General features: G+C 31.9%; 1 protein-coding gene and 1 non-coding gene across 9 annotated transcripts in view; one reads left to right on the top strand and one right to left on the bottom strand.

Annotated features, from left to right (window-relative positions):
* Positions 1–120: 120 nt before the first annotated feature.
* The window catches only part of LOC149426721 (very long chain fatty acid elongase AAEL008004-like), a 98,332-nt gene continuing 77,838 nt past the window's right edge, over positions 121–20,614 (bottom strand). For 7 of the 8 annotated variants that reach the window (XM_089638109.1, XM_089638132.1, XM_089638150.1 and 4 more), the window contains 4 exons: positions 15,865–16,027; positions 13,154–13,290; positions 3,427–3,491; positions 121–2,266 (listed from right to left, as the gene is read on the bottom strand). In XM_089638109.1, coding sequence (XP_089494235.1) covers positions 2,137–2,266; positions 3,427–3,491; positions 13,154–13,290; positions 15,865–16,027 — 495 coding nt within the window. In that variant the 3' untranslated portion in view covers positions 121–2,136. Of the gene's footprint in view, positions 2,267–3,422; positions 3,492–13,153; positions 13,291–15,864; positions 16,028–20,614 lie in introns of those variants that run through there. The other variant, XM_089638159.1, reaches the window with a different exon arrangement.
* TRNAS-UGA (transfer RNA serine (anticodon UGA)) lies at positions 9,651–9,732 on the top strand. The gene has a single exon. It is a non-coding gene; the product is annotated as a tRNA-Ser (tRNA).

Genomic DNA, 20,614 nt, shown 5'->3' with positions numbered 1-20,614 from the left:
GACAATTTTACTTAATTTGTCAGAAAATACTTACTCCATAATATTACTCCGTAAGACTGAAAAAATAAAACACTATGTAAATCATCATATTTTATTGATAATTAAATTTTACAGTGATTATTTTTGACGTTCATACATAAATATTAAACTAAATTTATTATACTTACCTATAATAACAGATTGTACCAATTTAATTAAATATGGATGTAATTTATTGTAAAATAGACACAATTCGATTCGATATAAATTAAATTCATAAAAGACGTCAAAAAGGATGATCCACAATATTTCATTATCGTCATATTTCAAAAACACAACATTTATACAATAATTACAAGTAGCTGTGTATAATAATATATAAAAGTGGTTTTATTTTTTACTAAAATATGTTTTTATAATTTTCTATCAGAGTTCAATAGGCTATTTCTTACTGATAAACTCATGTCATGGCGTCTCCTAAACCAAAAATTACTATTTATTGGTATTTTTATTATAAAGGTTTTATAAGGGAAAACTAAAAATATTGATTAATATGACGTTTTTACATAATTCCCTTAATAATATAATACTATGTCTAATTATTTCTAAGGCACATTTTTCTTACAAAGAATTGAGCAATATTATTAATCATAAGTAGAGTTTACATTAACAAAAAAATAATACCCTAATTTATTAAGTTAAATAAAAACACTCAACCATAAAAGATGATTTCTTATTATTTGCAGATAAAACCACATGTATTGTAAGTACAATTAATTTAGTAAATGATATGAAGCACTACTTAGTCATTTACAAAAAAAAATAATTTGTTTTAATTAACATTCCTCAAATTTTTAAGTAGGTACTGTACATTATTTATGATTGTGTCAAAATATGGCAGTAAAGTATTTTTATTTATTAAAGAGGTAACATTTTAATGTTGTCATTAAATTATAAGTTGTAAAAAAAAGATATTTTTCTGGAGATTGATCATAAAAGTCGGTTTTTGCAGACAAAATTATAATAATAATAAACCACGCAATATTGGTGAGATACTCCATACAGATTCAAAAAGAAATTATAATAATAAATTAATTTACGCAATTGGACTTAAAACTAACACTAATTAGGAAAGTGACCTCCTTTAATGGTGACTTAGTTGTTCTTCATTAAGATAATTATAATTAAGTGCGGATTTATCTAATCTAATACTAGCGTCGCTTGCATTTATATTTTACAAAGTAAAACTTATACATTGACACAATTACTGGAAGAAAAGAACAAGAATTGTAAATACCTATTGGAAATGATCTTTTCCGAATAATTACATTGACAATTTTAATTAAGAATAATTAAGAAATTTATGTATAATATTTATGTACAATTTTCACTAAATAATAATAAAATTAATTTATTTATTCCTGAATGTGGGGAGGTTAGTGCGATTTACACATACCTAACGGCAGGTGTACGAGTATATATATAGATATGCACACTTTACACGTAATATAAAATTATAAACAGGAAAAAAATTATATTAATGTCATAAACATAATAAAGGTACGGCTGAAATCATGATTTCTCATTATTGAAAGTATGCAAAAAAGGAATCCCAATGATTTAAAAAAATATTCATAGATTATAAATGTACGAATTTAATTATTGTATCTGATTATTCATTCAATCAATGAAACGATCTTGAAAAATGAATAAACAACACATCTGTAGGCTCCGAGTTCTGACGTCACATGTACCGTCCGGGATGTCACCAGGCAGGAAAATTGACGATGGGTGTGGGCATATGACGTCATGTGACGCAAAACTCCTCCCTGCTACCCACCAGTTCAAATAAATTGAGCCGGGTGTAATAAGTTATACGTGATACATTTTACTTTACTAAGCACTGGAATTCCTCATTACGAGATGTTCATTAAAAAAAAAGCATGGTATTTTTTTCTTTATTAACCTATTATTATGGTTTTTATGTGTGATTGCGTTGATAAATATATCAGATTATCGAATATTATACTTTGGTAAGAATTATTTTCCTACGTCAGAGTCCGCCAACCTAATTTCTAAGGCAAACAATGATATTATAAAATACTTCGTACAATACGCTATTATTGTGACTGGACGGAATGATTAAGTCTTGGTTCTCTAATCCTGCTTGATAGCTTTCTCAACTCTCTGTTCCTCCTCCAACCTCTTCTTGTAGCTCTGGATGTAGAAGTTCGAGAAGAGGACGATGAATATCACGGAATGGAGCATCAGCCCGCCAGATATCAGTCTGGAAAATTAAATCACAAGGTTAAAATTAATTCACAGAAAAGTATACACCAAACTAAAAAAATTTCAAGTATATTTTTTAGTTAGTAGATAAGAAGGTAAGTACTACAAATAAGACTTTGTGCCTCGTGATATAAAAAAAACCCACACAGGCTTTTAGCGGATTTAAGCCACCCAACAAAATAATAATATACAATGTGTAATATAATATTATAATATGAATGTTATAAGACAGCTGTGATTTGTCAAGTGCATTTTAAAACATGTTTTTGTTAATAATTTAAATTCTAATGATGAATTCACTATTATATTAGTAAAATTTAATAATTATGTTAATTTAATTGATTTAACCGACATATCTTGTAGAAGACTTTGTCTTGCACCTGACATAACATACCTAAGAATCAAATCGTAACACGAGACTTCCTGAGTTGTTCTTTGTTCATTAATCTAAAACCAGCTACTTTATTAATTCCCCAGTCCAAAGGCTACGTAGGTTTGGAAATAAATTCAGTTCCGTTGATATTTTCATTCCATACTAAAATTTAAATCAGAAATTTCTAACATTTTGTTTCACTAACATAATTATTTATATAATCTGTAACTCGCTTTTTTATATAAATATTTAACTTAAAATTTAATTTTTTATATTAATTTTTGTTTTTTACTCCAGGCAGGTATTATTACCTTTTTCTCTTATTTTGTAGTCTATGTATCGGTGTATATTTCTATAATTGTTTATTATTATGTTAATTTGAATGCACTATGTAATATAATAAATTTAAACTTGGTTTATGTAAAAGCCCGACGGGCGTAAATCAATAAATAAATATTGAAGGGTTAACATTGATAAGTTTGGACATGTGTTATCAGATGCTGTAAAAAATATCCCAAAAGATAAACAACAATTTAATGTGTTTGTTTTCCCCAGCCTTTTACCTGTGATTTTAGTGGGTTGGTACTAAAACCTCAGAGAATGAAGCTTTTTCGACATATCCGTGACAAACATATATTTTTATGGTGAAAATAATATTCTTCAATTACAGACTCTTTTAACAAGATACCTCTGTTTGAGTTTTTGTGCCAAATCTCAACTGTTCAGAACAACGCTCAATTAAAAGCATTGTTTATGAGAAGAAAAAACGTTTAAAAAAATCTTACTTAGGATAACCGCAATCGTAGACCAGAGCGCTGAAGGAATGGAAGAACACGAGGAAGAACTGAATCTGAAATAAAACAAAAATACAATGACTGTATAGTAGATTTCACAAAACGTTCTTTACTTTTGCTGTGCGGAACATGAAACAGGTTAACTTAATCATAAATAACAAAGAAAGCAAAGAGGATAACATTTATACATCTTGCAAAGTCGCTGAACCGATTACACCGCATCAACTGACAAATCACAAGAATGATGACCTTTATTCGTTAGACAATACAATATAAAGTTTTTTAAAAACCCACTTCGAAAAGCTTCTTTGAAGTTTTTTTATTAAATATTACATATCTATTTTCATTTTTGTATCTAACGATGAATAGAAAGATAAAAAACCCATGTGTCTTCAATATTTTTTTTATTTTATCTGTATTACAATTATAAATACATTACTAAAAGATTGAACGTTATTTGTGCATATTTTTTTCAAACGTGAAACCAAAGCAAGCAATAGTACCACAGTCCGGAGTGCCGAGTTCTGCTTGTCTTATTTTAAACAGATATGATAATCAACTGTTGAACGAAGGGTGACCTCTCTGCAACAAGTTCGTTGAACTGCAGCAGGTAGTGGAAAAAAAAACAGGAATTAAGATATCTGACCCTCGTCTCGAAGGTTATATTTACCCGGAGGGAAATAAAACCTTCGCAAAGATGGAAAAGTCCTTTCTAACATTTCTTCTTTTCCATAGATCAAGGATGACTTTGTTTCATACACAAATTAATAGTGAATTCACTAATGTAATCATAATTAAAACACTATTTGTATTTAATGAATGTGCAAAGATAAAATACGTAGCAAAAAATGCAAGTAAGTGTATATACTGTATATTCGTCAGTATCGGTAAAAAGGAGACCATTACTTTTAGAAATGGTTAGATTGCTTAGAGACTTTCGTCAAAAATCTCGTCAGTCGTCAGTTTTTCAGCATTTATCTAATTGTTTTAAAATAAAATACACACTTCGCACCAAAAAGAGTAACAAGCTTAAATGATGTTTTAAAATGTTAAACGCAATGTACAATAATTTATAGGTGGTTTTTTGCAGTAATCTAGAACTTTCAAATTTGTCGGAGCGAAACTGAACTCACGCAGTGCATGGGTGCGCTTAAAATAACTATTACTTGGGCGTTAAAAAATCATGAAAATTCAGTGGAAAAAGATGACAAAACTCGAGGAAAAGGAACACCGCACGCTTGATTTTATATCTTTCACAATAATTAAAACATTCGACTGTGATAGTTTACCCTGAAATAGGCATATTACACCTGAATGCAATTTTTTAAACTACATCAGGTTTATACTATATTTTACGATATTTATACTATATATTCGATACATACTGTTTTTGAATCATTGGTACACTTCTGACAAAATCAAGGTTGAATATCAACCACAAAAAGTCTACAAAATTTGAGGTCAAAATAGAATTATATTTTATGCGATGCTTAGCAACCGTTAGCAGTAAATATAACACTAAAATTTGACGATGTAAAAAATAACTTTCCAGTTAACTATGTAGACAGCTCAATTTTTGTGCAGTGATTATATTTATTTCCTGTGTGAAATAAAATGAATGGTCAGCGCGAATCTAATCGACTAATCATCCAAGTTCCCAGCATCAAATAACACTCCAGAGAGAGAGTGTTAATAATGCATTGCAATAAATGTGCAGGTATATGCAATTAGAAATGTGCAATTACATTACTATTGTTATTGGTATTCAAAAATAGTACAAATTACTTTAACTACGTATTGTTCTAAACCATACATGTAAAATAAATGTAATTACATTTATAAATCGAATTCGTATCGGCCTTTAAACATTGGAACTAAAATGTTTGCCGATATTTTATATCCAATGCATTTTATATCAGTAATGTGAAATAAAAAAAGAATAGAACACCTAAATTTGTTCTTGAAAATTTCGCTAAGTAGGTTGTCAAGTTTTTATTCGAAGCAAATAAGTGAATATTTGAGTTAGTAGACCTTCCACTTGTCCAGTGCGTTGACTCAGTTATATCGATTAATCTGTTGCAAGGTTGCTCAACAAACTTGACACAAATCGGCGGTTCCACAGCTTTCTCTTATGAAAGAATAAAATATTTTCGCGTTGATATGTGTATGTACCTATCTGCCAAGAAACTAATGTGTCAAATCATGGAGATATTTCTAAATTATGGAGCATTGAGTGAATCAGGAAGCTATGAAATTCAATAACGGAAGTGTGAAACATGGACGAAAAAAACAGCAAAAGTTGAAAACAGATATGCCAAGAGCATCTCAAAAACTAGACAGCTGGTATAGGATATAAGACTATTGTAGAAAGATACTATGACAAAAAAATTATAATGTGCAAATGGGATAGGGCAAGTGTTAAGGAAAACAGTGTTTATATATATTTATAGGGAGGATACGGTTTACATATAATTCCCGTGAGTACGTAGACCCATTGTGCTATCTCCCATTTTACCTCATTCTTTTAACAGTCTCCCTGTCTATTTTATAAAGTTTACAAAAGTTGTCATTGTATATGTGGCTATGTTTTCTGGTTCCACAAAGTGTTTTCCCAGGTCTCATCTCTCCTCTCCAATCCCCCTTGGTTCCCTAATGGCCGCACGAGGGAAGAGAGCCTCATCTCTCCTCTACACTCCCCTTTGGTTCCCTGAAGGCCCCACAACAGAAGAGTTCACGGAGGTGGCCTCATCTCTCCTTTCCACTCCTACTTGGTTCCCTGAAGGTCCTACGAGGGTAAGGGCTTCATCTCTCCTCTTCACTCCTCCTTAGTTCCCCGAAGGCCCCGTGGTAGAAGAATCCACTCCCCGTTAGTTCCCTCAAGGCCCCACGATGGGAGAGTCCACCCCCCCCTTCTCCCCTCTCTGAAGCCCCTCCCCCTCCAAGGGAAGAGGGCATCATATCTAATCTCCACTCCCCTTTGGTTCGCTTAAGGCACCACAAGAGAAGATTTAACGAAGGTGGCCTCATCTCTCCTCCACACTCCTCCTTGGTTCCCTGAAGGCCCCACGAAGGAAGAGGGTTTCTTCCCTCCACTCCTTCTTGGTTCCATAAAGGCCCCAGGATAGAATAGTCCATCCCCTTTGGTTCCCTGAATGCCCCACGAGGGAAGAAGGAGTTTTCGAATGGTCCAATTTTGGTCCCACGAGTATCTAGGGAAATAGAAAGTCCACTCCAGCAGAGCAACGAGTGCTGGGGTAAGGTCTAAATACTCCGAGACTCGACCCTGTTTCACGGAGGCACTGTTCATGACAGTTCACGAACCTGTTCCCCAGGTCATTCAGCCTGAGCACGATAGCTCACACCTTAGCTAAGGATGGTTATTTCAGGTCGTATTTCCACTCCCCGAGCGATGGGTTTGCCACACTCCCTACGTGTTAATATTAATGTGTAAGAGAGAAAATGCACATACTTTTAGAGACCGGACCAATTTTCAGAGACTTCCGTTTTTAAGAAAGGACCCACGGAAGAATGTATGATTGTACCCATGGTACCTATACAATATACACCGAATGTTTATAGAATAGGTGGTAATATCCCAGAGATGCGCACTTGAGTCACGCCGGAATAATTTGCAAATTTATGACTTGGAGAAAGTGGAGAACAAGAAATATAATTAATAATTGATTGTCTAAATATGTCTGGAGGCATAATATCCGTAAATACTCGTAATTGAAACGCCATAAGATAGTGAATGGTTTATGTCTTCTAAATTTTTTTTTAATTAATTAAATAAATATATTTTTAAATGTTAGAGGAAGAACTGAAGAGAATTAAAAATAACCGTCAACAAAATATTTGGTTTCTTGGACGAACAAGAAAACTATAACATTAAAATTCTTGTCTGACAACTCAAGACAATTATTGTTCCTAATTTTTCTGGGAAATGTTTGAATTTAAAACTACTTATTAATTAACGCTAAATAGGATTCAATTTCAAATTCCATTACAATTAATGTGAGTTTCTTGAATTCTTTGGTCCGTAATATCTCCATTTGCTCTCCATATACGATTAGATAGCCAGAAATCAATATTAAATAAAATAATTTTACTAACAGAGATCACATTAAGCGGCGACAGAACGTCCTATCAAATCCTCAAAAAAACATCTATAATCGAAGACATTTTATAGGCATCCCAAATATGTATTTAGTGCGCATGTGTCTGGTGTAAATTAGTTAAGTTTTATTGTAATATCTTTAAAATGAAAGCCACTGGAACAACTGGAATGACTACGTAATTAATTATACGGTAAGAATTCGTCTCCATGGGAAATAAATAATGCCGGTAATATGCAATCACTAGAGACGTGGGTCATTGGCGGGACATACTTTAGCGATCCGTTAATATTCATTCGACATATTCATCTCTTTAAAAATACACGAAACGCGCAGCTTAAAACCAACGATCTCCTACAACCTAAAGCAAATACAAAATTTCAAGTACGTTGCAATTAAAATATACTATAATATACCTGACAAAACAAGACAATTAAAAATCTAAACTAATTTAAAACCTTGGCTAAACATTGGATCATCAACAAATGTCGTGGAATAATTAGTCAACTCACACAAATCTAAATTAACAGTTCTCTAAACCAACTATTGTCACCAAATACCAATACCAACCTGAATTACAAAATTTCATCACATAGAAAGTGAAGAAAAAGGAAATATAATTAATAATTGATTGTGTAAATACCTGGAGGCATAATATCTCTAAATAATTAAAACGCCATACGATAGAGAACAGGTATACATGAGTTATAACTTCAAAAACATTTATTTATTTACTAAAAATATATACTATTTTTTAAGAAAGATAAACATTCCCGGGTTACGAATAACCTGACAATATTTGAAAATCTCCTATTATCACCACAGTAAGCTGAAAATGTTGCTTGTGTTGTGATGGAGGACTTAGCCAGCCGAGGAATTGAACACACTACGCCCGAGTGAGACCCAAGCGCGATGCCAACTCGGCCACCGACCGGTATATTTTTAAATGTTGGAGGAATAACAATAATATATTATTGGATTTTTTTTTCTCCCATTTCTCCCAAAATTTCTTTATTAAGAAGGTGTGATTTATGACAGGAAAATGTGGCTAAATAACTCTGCAAATAATAAAAATATCATAATTTATATATTTTATGTATTATATATTTACTCAAAAATATATAAATAGCACATGGTTTCAACTTAATTACTAAAAGAAATAACTATTTATGATGGTAAAAAATGCATTAAAGTTAATTTTTTCTCAATCAAAGTGTTTAAAGGTTAGGAGATATGCATAAATTATTAAAATAACCCAAACTAACACCCTAAAAACCTATTTTGTGCATGAAATCCCGACTTAAATAGTTGTCTCCATTAGATATTTATGTTGAAATCGAGTGTTGTTTTTTGAGACTTTGAGTGCAGCGGAATTCGTCAAGTTTACCGATTGTTTTATAATAGTCGTGTAACAAATAAATGTTTGCGCTTTTTATAAGCTGTTCAAATAATGAATCACATAACATACCATAAAATAGGTGAACAAATATTAAAGGTACGTACCTACAGTCTGTGAACAAATTCTAGAAATGTAAAAAAGATATAATTTTTTTTCATTACAATGGCAACACCAATTTTAAAATAAATGAAAGTAGTTTTAAAAGTGAGGTTATGTTTGACTCCCGAATCTCTTAGACTTGAATTCAAGTAATTCGATTTACCTTAAGTAACGTTTTTTTTAAATTATTTTTAAATGCTAAAGGAGCGCTTTCTTCACGTAGTTATTATTTTGATTTATCAACTAACAAATGGATTTTTCTATTTTAAAATTAAAAAAGAAATCGAAATTAGTCTCGCCAGTATTAAAAAATAACAACAATTTCGAATAATTTGCTTAGAAAATTATGTAGAAACTTTTTCTGGATTCACTAATTTCTGAACACCGTTTGATGTTGATATGAAAAATATTCACTTGGACTAAATTGATGTTACCATTTAAAACCATTGAAATGATCGCAGCGCCATCCATTTTTATCCAGAATTCCTAGACAGATTGTAGGTATTTTATGAGTTGGGTTTCAAGTGCCAATGGAAGATGTATACGAGAGTGTGTAGATGTGGACGCGGAGAAAACACGATAGTCTGGCCTACTCTCCAACAGCTGAGGTGTCCGAGTGGTTAAGGAGTTGGACTTGAAATCCAATGGGTTATACCCGCGCAGGTTCGAATCCTGTCCTCAGCGAAGATCAAAAGTCTTTTTTTACGATGCTTGCCAAAAATATTTTATTTGCCTTAGCTCAGTAGCTCAATTTTGAATGATTTGGTGTAAATATTTAAAAACCATTTTTTTTCCAAATTAAAGTACTTCTATTTGTTTTAATATATTTGTAATAAAACGTGCAGACATTCTGTCATCAGTATAATATAATTACCAGTCTTCATTGCAAATCACTCTTTTTATTTTTATAGATTAAATATAATTTTTTATAGATTAAATATAATTTTTTATAGATTTAATATAATTTTTTAAAGATTAAATATATTTTTTCCAATTGTAAGTAATTCCAATAACCCAAGAGAAAATACTATTTTTCCTAGTAATTCTGTGAACAGTAGACGTTGCGACTGAGAATTTTTTTTTCTCATTTAATAAATCAAAACCAAAATTTCCCCTGAATCCATTTGTAGGTAGAATATTAAATACACACATTCTTAAAAATAAACTGTACATTTTAATGCAATAGATTAAAAGAAATTTCAAATAAGGAATTAAACAGTTGAACAAAATATATGTTACCGGAACAACGATCATGCAAACTCTGGCGGGATGAAAAGGTAGTATTCAGAACTGTTACCACCTTTAACCACAACCCGAACGTAACAAGGAAATTTATTGAAATGCCAAATGGTCGAGTTAAAACGGTTCCAGGATAACTCCTCAAAATGACAATTCAACACACCTATAAAAAGTGTTATAAAGTTATGAAAAGTGATGTAAAAAAACTAGGTTAAATAGTTACATGTGTAACCTATTTAACACTTTTTATAGGTGTGTTGAATTGTCATTTTGAAGAGTTATCCGGTCACTAGTTAAAACAGTCAATTGTATTGGCGCCGGACAAAAAAAAACAGGCAATCTTACTTACACGCATCTAACAACAGATGCGGCCTTACCGGCGCAATTACAAATCAACTGATCAATACCAAAATAATACCTTTCTTCGGATGAACGTAAAAAAGTTTGCCATACTCATATAATTAACTGAATTAAACCACAAAACACGCATATTTATTAAAATTATGTATTCAGATCCAAATGTCGAATTAAGTGTTCCATGATAACTCAACACAGTGACGATTCGACGAAAAAAATCTAACCTATGAACGGAACCTATGTAACCTATTTAACCTAGTTTTTGCTTAATCAATTTTCACGAATTTATGTAATTTTTTTGTGTTGAGTTGTCCGGTTACCGGTTATTTGAATAATCTTCCGGTGTGGGGCGGCGTTAAAAACTCGGGCGCAGCGATAATAACAGAGAGATCTTTTGATCTGTACCCATTATGGATATCTTGATTGCATTAAATAATCGTTCGTTTGTGGCACGCCATTATGATGGTAATAATAACTGCATTCACTGAAAATACAACCAAAATAACCTGTTCGAATTTGGAACTCGTATGATCAGATATATACCGTTTTGCGCCTGAGGAATTCTTATAACATATTACAAGAAATACTAGTTCTAACGGCCTTGCGTTACATTTACTATAAATATTATGTCTAGCAAATATATTACCGTATAAACATGGTACACACCCAATAATATCAAATAAGTTCAAGTGCAAATATTAAAGCGCTTCATGATTTACAATTTTCAAATGTTTGGATCATAATGTAAAGAACTGCTTTTTCCTCGTTACAAATTAAACCATCACTGAAAAGGAGTTTGTAAGAAGCTGATATTTCTCTTTTCAACGCATTTTTTTATGTCTGATACTTAATTTTTTTCTAGGCTCATAAAAAAGCTAGATTTTAGCAAATGCCAAGATGTTTTCTAATCGAACTATTTGATTATAGCATCTTTAATATTTCTAGGCGTTTAATTTTCAAACCAAAACACATTATTTTGCATTGCCTAAACCATGTAGCGTGTAGATATTAAAAAATATACAAACTAAATTATAGCAACGTATAAAATTTATGTGTGTTCGTATTTTATTCATGAATTATTTTGATGATTGCATTTTATTGATTTGTTTACATAATGACGTTTGATCTATGCTGTTTCCTTTGTTAACTTATTTCTCTTTTCTGAATGAAGGCAAAACCTTGTGTGCGTCTTTAGGTAAAGCATCAAAGTGCTTCAATAGCGCGGGAGCACAAATTAAATTTGATGTGCGTTAATTTAGTACAATTGTAAGCGGTTCTATGAAATTTTCTTACTTTTCACTTCGCCGCATCGAGAGAAACGACAGGAGAACATGTTTGCACGAATGTAAAATATTCTCCAATGCCGCTCAATTACCGTCACCATTTCGTCAATCTTATCTGAAGACAACAAGGTCCAAGCATCTAATCTGTTTCTGTACTCCTAGTATCGTTCTATTGTTATTTCACAACCTCTGAGTAAACTGTTGAGCGACTACTCTGTAAGTGACTTTAATCATATGATTAAAATGACGGCAAAAACAGACATAAATTGACAATGACGCTGGTAAAGTGATAAAACAGATAAGTTTATATATTGCTCGACGAGTAACGCATATCTGGAATAAGGTGGAATACCTCTAATAATGCTCAATACACATGTTTGAATTTGAATTAGTTTGCAGGTTTGATTACGCCATAGCGCAGAAAAATATAATCAAATTAAATGTTGTGATTTTGTTTCAAAGATTGTTGCATCCAACAAAAACTGGCACGCAGTTGAACATAATACAATGTAACATATACAGGGTGTTAAAGAACGTACTTGACTTACTTCAACCAGTGATTTCTGACATTATTTGGAGTAAAAAATGTAAGTGAAATTTTGGTCTCCGGTGACTTTTTTGATGTTTTTTTTCTTATACATAGAAATAAATAACATAGAAAATCAGTAAGAATTAAAGAGCTAGGGTCAATGTGAGTGGTTGGGCGGTTACTTAGCTGAGTGACCAGCGTCGACATGTGAAAGATTATGCATTAGTCAACTCACACAAATATAAAATAACATTTCTCTAAACCAACTATTGTCACCAAATACCAATACCAACCTGAATCACAAAATTTCATCAAATATTTGTGCTTTCAGCTTATCAAAAAATATATCTTTCGAAATTAACCCCCAATGTAGGCACCTATTGTAAAAATATTTGTAAACTAGCCTGTATCGATATAGGATATCACTACGCTAGTGAGAGAGAGGTAATAAAAAATATGTGTAAACCCCACATATATAGACGTGCAAAAAAATTCTTTGAATAGCTATTTTTTTCATGCTACATTTTTTGTTTGATTAGTGTGAGTATAATGTGTCTTGGCAACGTTGGACAGGTGAATATCTTCTTTCCTGAGGCAATATTTTAAGCTTTCAGCTTCACAAATCCTACAAGTATAACATTCCTTGATTTTACATGTCTGCGGTAGTAAGTAAATAAAAAATGTTTCGGGTATTTACCAATTGTAGCGTGGTCAAATGCTTCTTCCACCAGATGTACTTCTGGTATTCTGGTCCCATGGCGGCCACCATATAGTAGAAGTACATGATGACGTGTACCAGGTTATTGATGATGTTGGAGAATGTGCCGTGCCCACCTACAGACATAAATAGTTTCGTTAAACAAATGTCATTTCAATTGAAAGCCCGCATACTTCACCAAGATGTGAGTGCGTTTGCAATAATATTAACAATGAAACACCAAGGATTTTCCCATTTTAATATTATAATAGCAGTTAAAAACCCGCTCCGCGGGTTTTTTGCTGTTTGGCCCTGCGGGCGGCACTTAGTTGGGCTTCGCCCAGTTTAAGTGACACTGACAACAGTTACATTTAATAGGTAGATATAAGGTCATTCACAGAGAGAGGGTGAGTATATATTGTTAATAGATTATTACAATATAGCGCCCCTGAGGTGATATCTCACAAAAGCAGCGATATAAAAATTGTCCAATAAATAAATAATTATAATTTTTTGTTGTTTGTTTTTGGGGTGTTATGCCGTGTTGCGCTAACTCCTTCTTTAGCCGACGTTTCGGACAGCGTTGCAGTGTCCATCATCAGGGCAGATCCGGTAGATCTGCCCTGATGATGGACACTGCAACGCTGTCCGAAACGTCGGCTAAAGAAGGAGTTAGCGCAACACGGCACAACACCCCAAAAACAAACAACAAAAATGCTTTTGGCCGTGAGAATCTAAAAACTTACCAAATATTTATAATGTTTACATTTTATTGCGTACATATGCATTGATTTACAACGGAAATAGATAAAATAATGTAATCTTACTACACTTTATTTCATTATAATACAAATAACTTTGTTTACATCAGTTTATTATATACAACCTGTACATGTTTCATGAACGAAGTTCACCTCATCAGGAGTAAGAAATATAGATTGCAATTGGAAAGAAGATGTGGAAGGAGGGGGGAGGGGTTAGAGTGGGTGGGGTTTATCAGAATTAGGAATTACAATATCGTTAGACAGGAAAGACCAGTTGAGTGGGAAAATATTTAATAGAAGGTTTATAATTTTTTTTGCTTATTAATTATATATGATTTTATATTGACATTATATTTTAAGACCTGAATTTTTACCAAAAGTGAAATCATTATTCAAAAGATGATCAAATCAGATTCACTATTTCCATTTAGAGCTCCGATATGTTCTTTAGTTCTGACTTCAAAGTTTCTATTGGTTCTACCTTTGTAAAAGAAATTACAATCATCCCAATTAAGTTTGTAAACTCCCTACGTTAGTAACGTTTTCTTATACACCCGTATAATATTTACTCCATGATTACGAGTAAGGTAAGTTTAACGATACAATCATTAGTTGACGAAATGATGGCATGATGTTATTATTTTAGTGACATCAGCCTAGATCTTTATTTACGTTGGTCATATTTTTCAGACATTGATTGTGGTGGGAAAAATACGTATGTTCGAATTTAAAAGTCGAATGTAATGTTTGCATTTATGGAAAACTTTCAGATTAATTAAGTCTTTAGCAATATCCTCCTTGCTAGGAAAACCCTTTTTTCTTTTCCACTGCACGTTGCATTAATGCTGCTACAAATCAAGGCTATTTTACAATGCGGCTAATCAATATGATCATCTTCCACATGTTGTGTAAGCTTGAGTAACGCTATGAGTGCATTAAGCTGATAATTACTATGATTAGTACTGAAAAGAGTCAAACAATAGAATTGTGACCAGAACCATGTTCACGTTTAATGCGCCGTGACAGACGATTTGCCGGCCTTATTGACAAACTCAATAAAAAACAAGACCATGATATTATTATATACTTTTAAATCACCACCAGAAATATCTAGATAAAAGCATGTTCTGTAACTGATTGCGTAATTTTGATATGAAGCAATTGATCTGTCGTAAAGCTTGAAACCAAAGGAAAGAAAGAACCTTACTACCTTATCTGATAAATTTCTACGTGTGAGAGACATTATATCGATGACCTAGTGCACACATTTGAAAATTCAATTAAAATACTCTAGGTACATTATAAGATGGAACACAAAAAAGTGATTATCTGCTTTTTATTCATTCTAGATAAAATTTGTTGATTGATTAAATGCTTTTCAAAACACATAATTGTTTTAACTGAATACTGCACTAAAAACATGTGTGCGCTAGGGCATTGACATATCCTTGCAAATGTTTGCTTCATGAAATATTTACCAATTATTTATTTCAGCAGGACAGGCTCATGGGGGCAATACCCCCACTGTCACTGACGAGGATTATAATGAATAAATAATAACTAAATATCAACAGAAAATGCACAGCTCATTAACGAAATAATTTTACACTAAAATGCATATGATATGCGGATTATAAAAATGGTTTGAATATTAAAATAAAAAAAAGAGATTTAGCAAGGGCAATAACCCCCGAGCATCGTTTAAAATGATGGGTAATTCCTGTTGCGAGAGAATTTAATGGTTACCCATAAAAAGCTTTAAAAGAATTTAAAGGGTGGCAGCTTATCTCCATTACTTTAAGATGAAATATTGTCATCCAAAGAAATACCTACCGGAACACGTTTTTATCGGAGGTAAAGCAAGGTAGACTGGTTTCAAGAAGCTCGAACAAGGCTTAAGACCTTGTAAGTCCGAGTTTGGAAATGGTAGGTTTGAAGATATATTACCTGCGATGAATTTCACTAATAGCCAGGCCTCGAAGGGGGTCAGGCTGTGATGGTACAGGTGCAGCCAGGACACTTGGTTGTTTTTCTTACGAAGGACGAAGAAAATCGTGTCGGCGAATTCAGACAGCTTTGAGTAATAGTATACCCAGCACAGGCTCAACATCTGAAATATCATAAAGTAAGTATAAAAATGCGAACAATTTATCACTAAAAAACGAATAGTTATTATTCATTAATGATTATTTCTTCAAGATTCTTATTCTATCGACTTTATACTTTTTTGTGGCAAACTTTAAAAGTGTTTTGATAAAAAGGAGTATATTCATTGTGTAAAAACTGTGATAACAATAAGTATGTAATTAAGTCAGTATGTCATAGGTTTATAAGAAGAAGATAGGTACTAATGTAAGACCTTGAGGAAATTAACAAATTTTAATATAACTTAGATAATTTCTTATGTAAATAAAATTATGTGAGTTGTTTTTTCCATTACAATGAATTATTTTTTACGAGTAAGACAATGAAGAAAAAACGACTTGTTTTTCTTAAAATTTGCGTCCATATAATTAGATTGATCACGTTTGTCTAATTAGGGCCATAACACAAATAAACACATTTATTATTTATTTTCCAGTTTCTGGAATAGTTTATATACTAAGTCGATTAATATCAAGCATACGCACAACGTAAAACTTCTCTGTTTTCTAAATAACCCCCTCTACACTATTTATATCCATATGGGCGTAAACGGTTGCACTACATATGGTAACAAATGATTCCGCTACACAGCACGTTTTTGACTTTTTCGGTAGATACGCAAACGATAAATTTGTGCGCGAACCCATAAATTACCACATTTCTTATGCTTTATATGCGATAAGTCTAAAACGATCGAGTTGACAAAGCAGGTATTATACAGAAATTTACGTCTATTGAGCCCGTCCAAACATCTAGTGTTGTTGTCAGTACTGGCCCTTCTCATTTCTTTCAGACAGTATAGAAGCAAACCCTTTTTACATAGCTTAGTAAGAGTGACAGACACTTTCGCTGTCTGTCCATTGAATGACAATAATTTAACATGTAAATGCTGCACAATATACACATCGCTAGTTTAGAAGATATTTAGGTCCTTACAAATGAACGTGTTTTAATTTTTACAGTGTTAATTTGTGTAATATTGTGGTCATTCAACGGAAAGACAGCTAAAGTGTCGATCACCCTAATTAACCGGGGTAAAAGCGGCAATAAGTAGGTCAAAGGTTTTGACCAGGCTGTAACGAGAAAAATTACTGCATGATGAATGGTTTTATATCAGTTGTGTAAAATTGTAAAGGCGTTATTAAGTAATATTTTTTTAACGAAAAATTTCTGTATTTATCAAAAGATCATAACATCCTAACTAAACTTTATTAAATCATAAATTTTCTGCGAAACACAATGATTTTTAAGGAAGAGTTTAATTATTTATTTTACGTAGTACGTATAGGTACCTATTTTAATTCATTTCAAAAGTGCTAAAAGTAATTACATCTATACAAAAAGCGAAGGTGGTAGTAATTATATGAATTATTACGCCTGATTGAACAAAATGTTTTATGGAAGTGTAATAATAATTATTACAACCTTCATTTTCTAGGGTCACCGCACTCACTCAATACTTTTAGATTTGATTTAAAAAATATTACTAACAGAACGCATAACAATAAATTCATTTTTATATCGAAACACCTGCCGTCGCAACCTTGTAACTACGCCATGAAACAATGTAACGTAATTGATTAACGCTACCACCAACGAATGCACCATTCCTTGAAGTTTAAGTTTATTTTATTTAAGGCGATGCACTATGTCGTGTAATATTTTAAATTGAGCCGCTGTCAATAACAACCTTTACGTAGATGGCGATAAGGTTTAAATTCCCGCTTAACACCATCCGCCAGTTTTGATTTATGCAAGAAAAAAAAGGCCAAAAAGTGTCTTTTATTTTATTTTGTGGATGTTCAGGCAAAACATTTTTTTCCTATCATTTTATAAATAACTTAATTTGCCACATTATACAATAAAATCATAACCGAAAATGAAAAATCGTAAGTAAGAGATTTTGAACTTTAAAGCAGTTTTCATAGGCCTTTACATTATTTTTTTCTGGGCTTATAAAAAGACTTATCTAAAATATACTCGATTATTTCAAAGGCCAAGATGTATTCTATTAGCAGTATTTAATTAAAGCATCTATTGTTCTTAATTTAATTTGAAATTTGTTTCGAATGCTTCATACCTCAATCAAATGTTTGTCTATAAACTATAAATATATCTCTTATTCTGATTGTCTGCCATTTGTTATTGTGAATATACAAGATTAAGCGATTGACCACATACGGCGAACAGATATCATTATCTCGATGTTTGGAAACGAAAATTGGAAAGGTTTTCATTCACCGATTACGCATTCAAGTATTTTAGAAAGTGCGCGGAGCAGGTTTCGTTCATAAACAATTATTTGCCATTGATGCTTTGGCCATGATCTTGACAGAGGTGCTTGGAAGCCTACTTAATTTGTACCGAGCAAAGTAGGCACCGACGAGTAGGTACTGGCGAACCCACGAAATATTATTATTTGTTTAAACATGTGATGCTGATGAATTACATTCTGTGTGGGAAATTTAAACTCTCTCCATTGCAAATTAAAGACTTGTTCGCACAATTATAATATGGCATGAGCTTGCAAGACGAATACACTTACATTCTTTATAATATTTTGTGTACAGGCGATTGACACCTAAAACGTGTACTGTAAATGTATAGCAAAACTAATCGGGTTAAGTTTTTTTAACTGTCGTAAATAACTACTAGATGTAGGTAGGAACGTAGATTGTATTATTTTTATCGTTCATTATTAAACATCAAAATTAACGACTTAAAAACGTAAGAACTAAACAGCAATAATTATTTTTGGTGGATGGTCGAAACGTGTCCTAAATGATAGCTACATTAATAAGAAAAATAGATACTTTGAAGGCTTTGAACAAATGGTGGTTGAGTAAAACGATGATTTTGAAGGGGGGTTTGGCCACTAAAGGAGTAAAGGCTCGCACAGCAAGTAGCACATTTCGAGTTCAAATCCCGGTCGAATAATTTTTTTTCTTTCTGTGTTTAATATAGTGCCAAAAATTAACAAATAAAAGTACTTAATGTGTCGAAACTAAGAACGTGACTTTACAACATCAAAAATTATTTTTAATTAGTCAAATTTACGTTTTCAGTTCAAGAATTAATTTGGGAAGGAAGGTAAAAAATCTAGTTTCAACTAACGAACCATAGTCAAGACCACCATTAAAAACAGAAACAATCATTGATCATTAATCATAAATAATAATTTTAAAAAAAATATGCGTATTCTGTGGTGCGTAAAACCGTAAAATTCTATTTACCAATTTTATTAAGATACTTCAAATTATGAGGTTGTTTTTAACAGAAATCTGGTTTATCAGTGTGTTATATCAAAAAATCCTAGATCACGAGGCCAGGACACTCATTCAAAATAGCCTCCTAACTTGTATGGGATTTTGCAATTCTTTTTTCTATTTATTAAAACATCTTAAAATGTTGTACACAATTTAAAAAAATAAATAAAAATACATTTTTTGTAGATTCCCATACAAGTTAGGAGGCTGATTTCATTCAGTGTCCCGGCCTTGTAATCCAGGAGGTTTTGGTTATATCCGAAGAACCTCTCACAGTAATTTTTTTTGTATGTTGCTATGGGAAAGCACAATACAAAAAGGAGTCAATAATTTATTATAAGAAGTGAAACAATTGGTATGAAATCTATTTTACTCCATAAACCACAAAAATTGGTCAAATTAATATTTGCTCAATTACTTACATAGAAGATAAAAATACATTATTACAAATACTAAAACATATTAGCAGCTTTCTGCTGCTTTGAGTAGCGCCTTTGCACGCGCATAAACATCGGAAACGGCAATCGTAAGCGGCACATAATCAAATTTCAAGAGAACTTTATTTTTTATTTCTCCAAATGGGCACCATTTGCAATTTTAAGTGAAAAACCAATCGGGGTCAATATTTTATGATTATCTTTAAATGGAAATTTAATTAAGTGTTTATACAAGATGAATAATAAAAGATATACTCGTATCTATATGTTTGAAAAAAAAATGTTTTCAGTAAGCGAAATACCCATACATTTTAATTCTACAGTAAAATTTCCGTTTTTAATGAAAACAAAAATTTATGTTTACAATATATTTCAAGGAGCCTAAGACCATATATATATATATAATACACCGACTATATGTATATATAATATTTTTTTTACCTAATTCGAGGTCTACTCAGATACATTGAAATAAGATAATAATGGCTCTAATACATCACATAGAAGTAGGCTTGCAGATGTTACACTTTGTGAAAATATATCATTTTCTATTAAACATAAATCAGTAAAATATACAGAATAAGAATGAAAAAAAACCGTTTTGGATAAATAATTCTTTTTTAAAACGCTCCTCAATTAATACACTTTAAAACTTTTTCCTTACAAATGTGTGTATTATTTCCAACAATCATAAAAGGAACGCTGTATAAGAATGTTTGTTATGAATTAAATGTATATATAATTTCCGACTCTTCTCAAAAACTTTAGGGTCTGTCGTTGAAACGACTAAGAAGCACTCGAACACGTCGTATATAGAATAATAAAACTCGTTGGAACTTAGGTGGTTTT

This window comes from Hesperophylax consimilis, chromosome 1 (genome assembly GCF_061612785.1).
Source record: "Hesperophylax consimilis isolate HC1 chromosome 1, BYU_Hcon_1.0, whole genome shotgun sequence".
Taxonomy (NCBI): Eukaryota; Metazoa; Arthropoda; class Insecta; order Trichoptera; family Limnephilidae; genus Hesperophylax; species Hesperophylax consimilis.
This window is presented reverse-complemented; position numbering and strand designations above follow the sequence as displayed.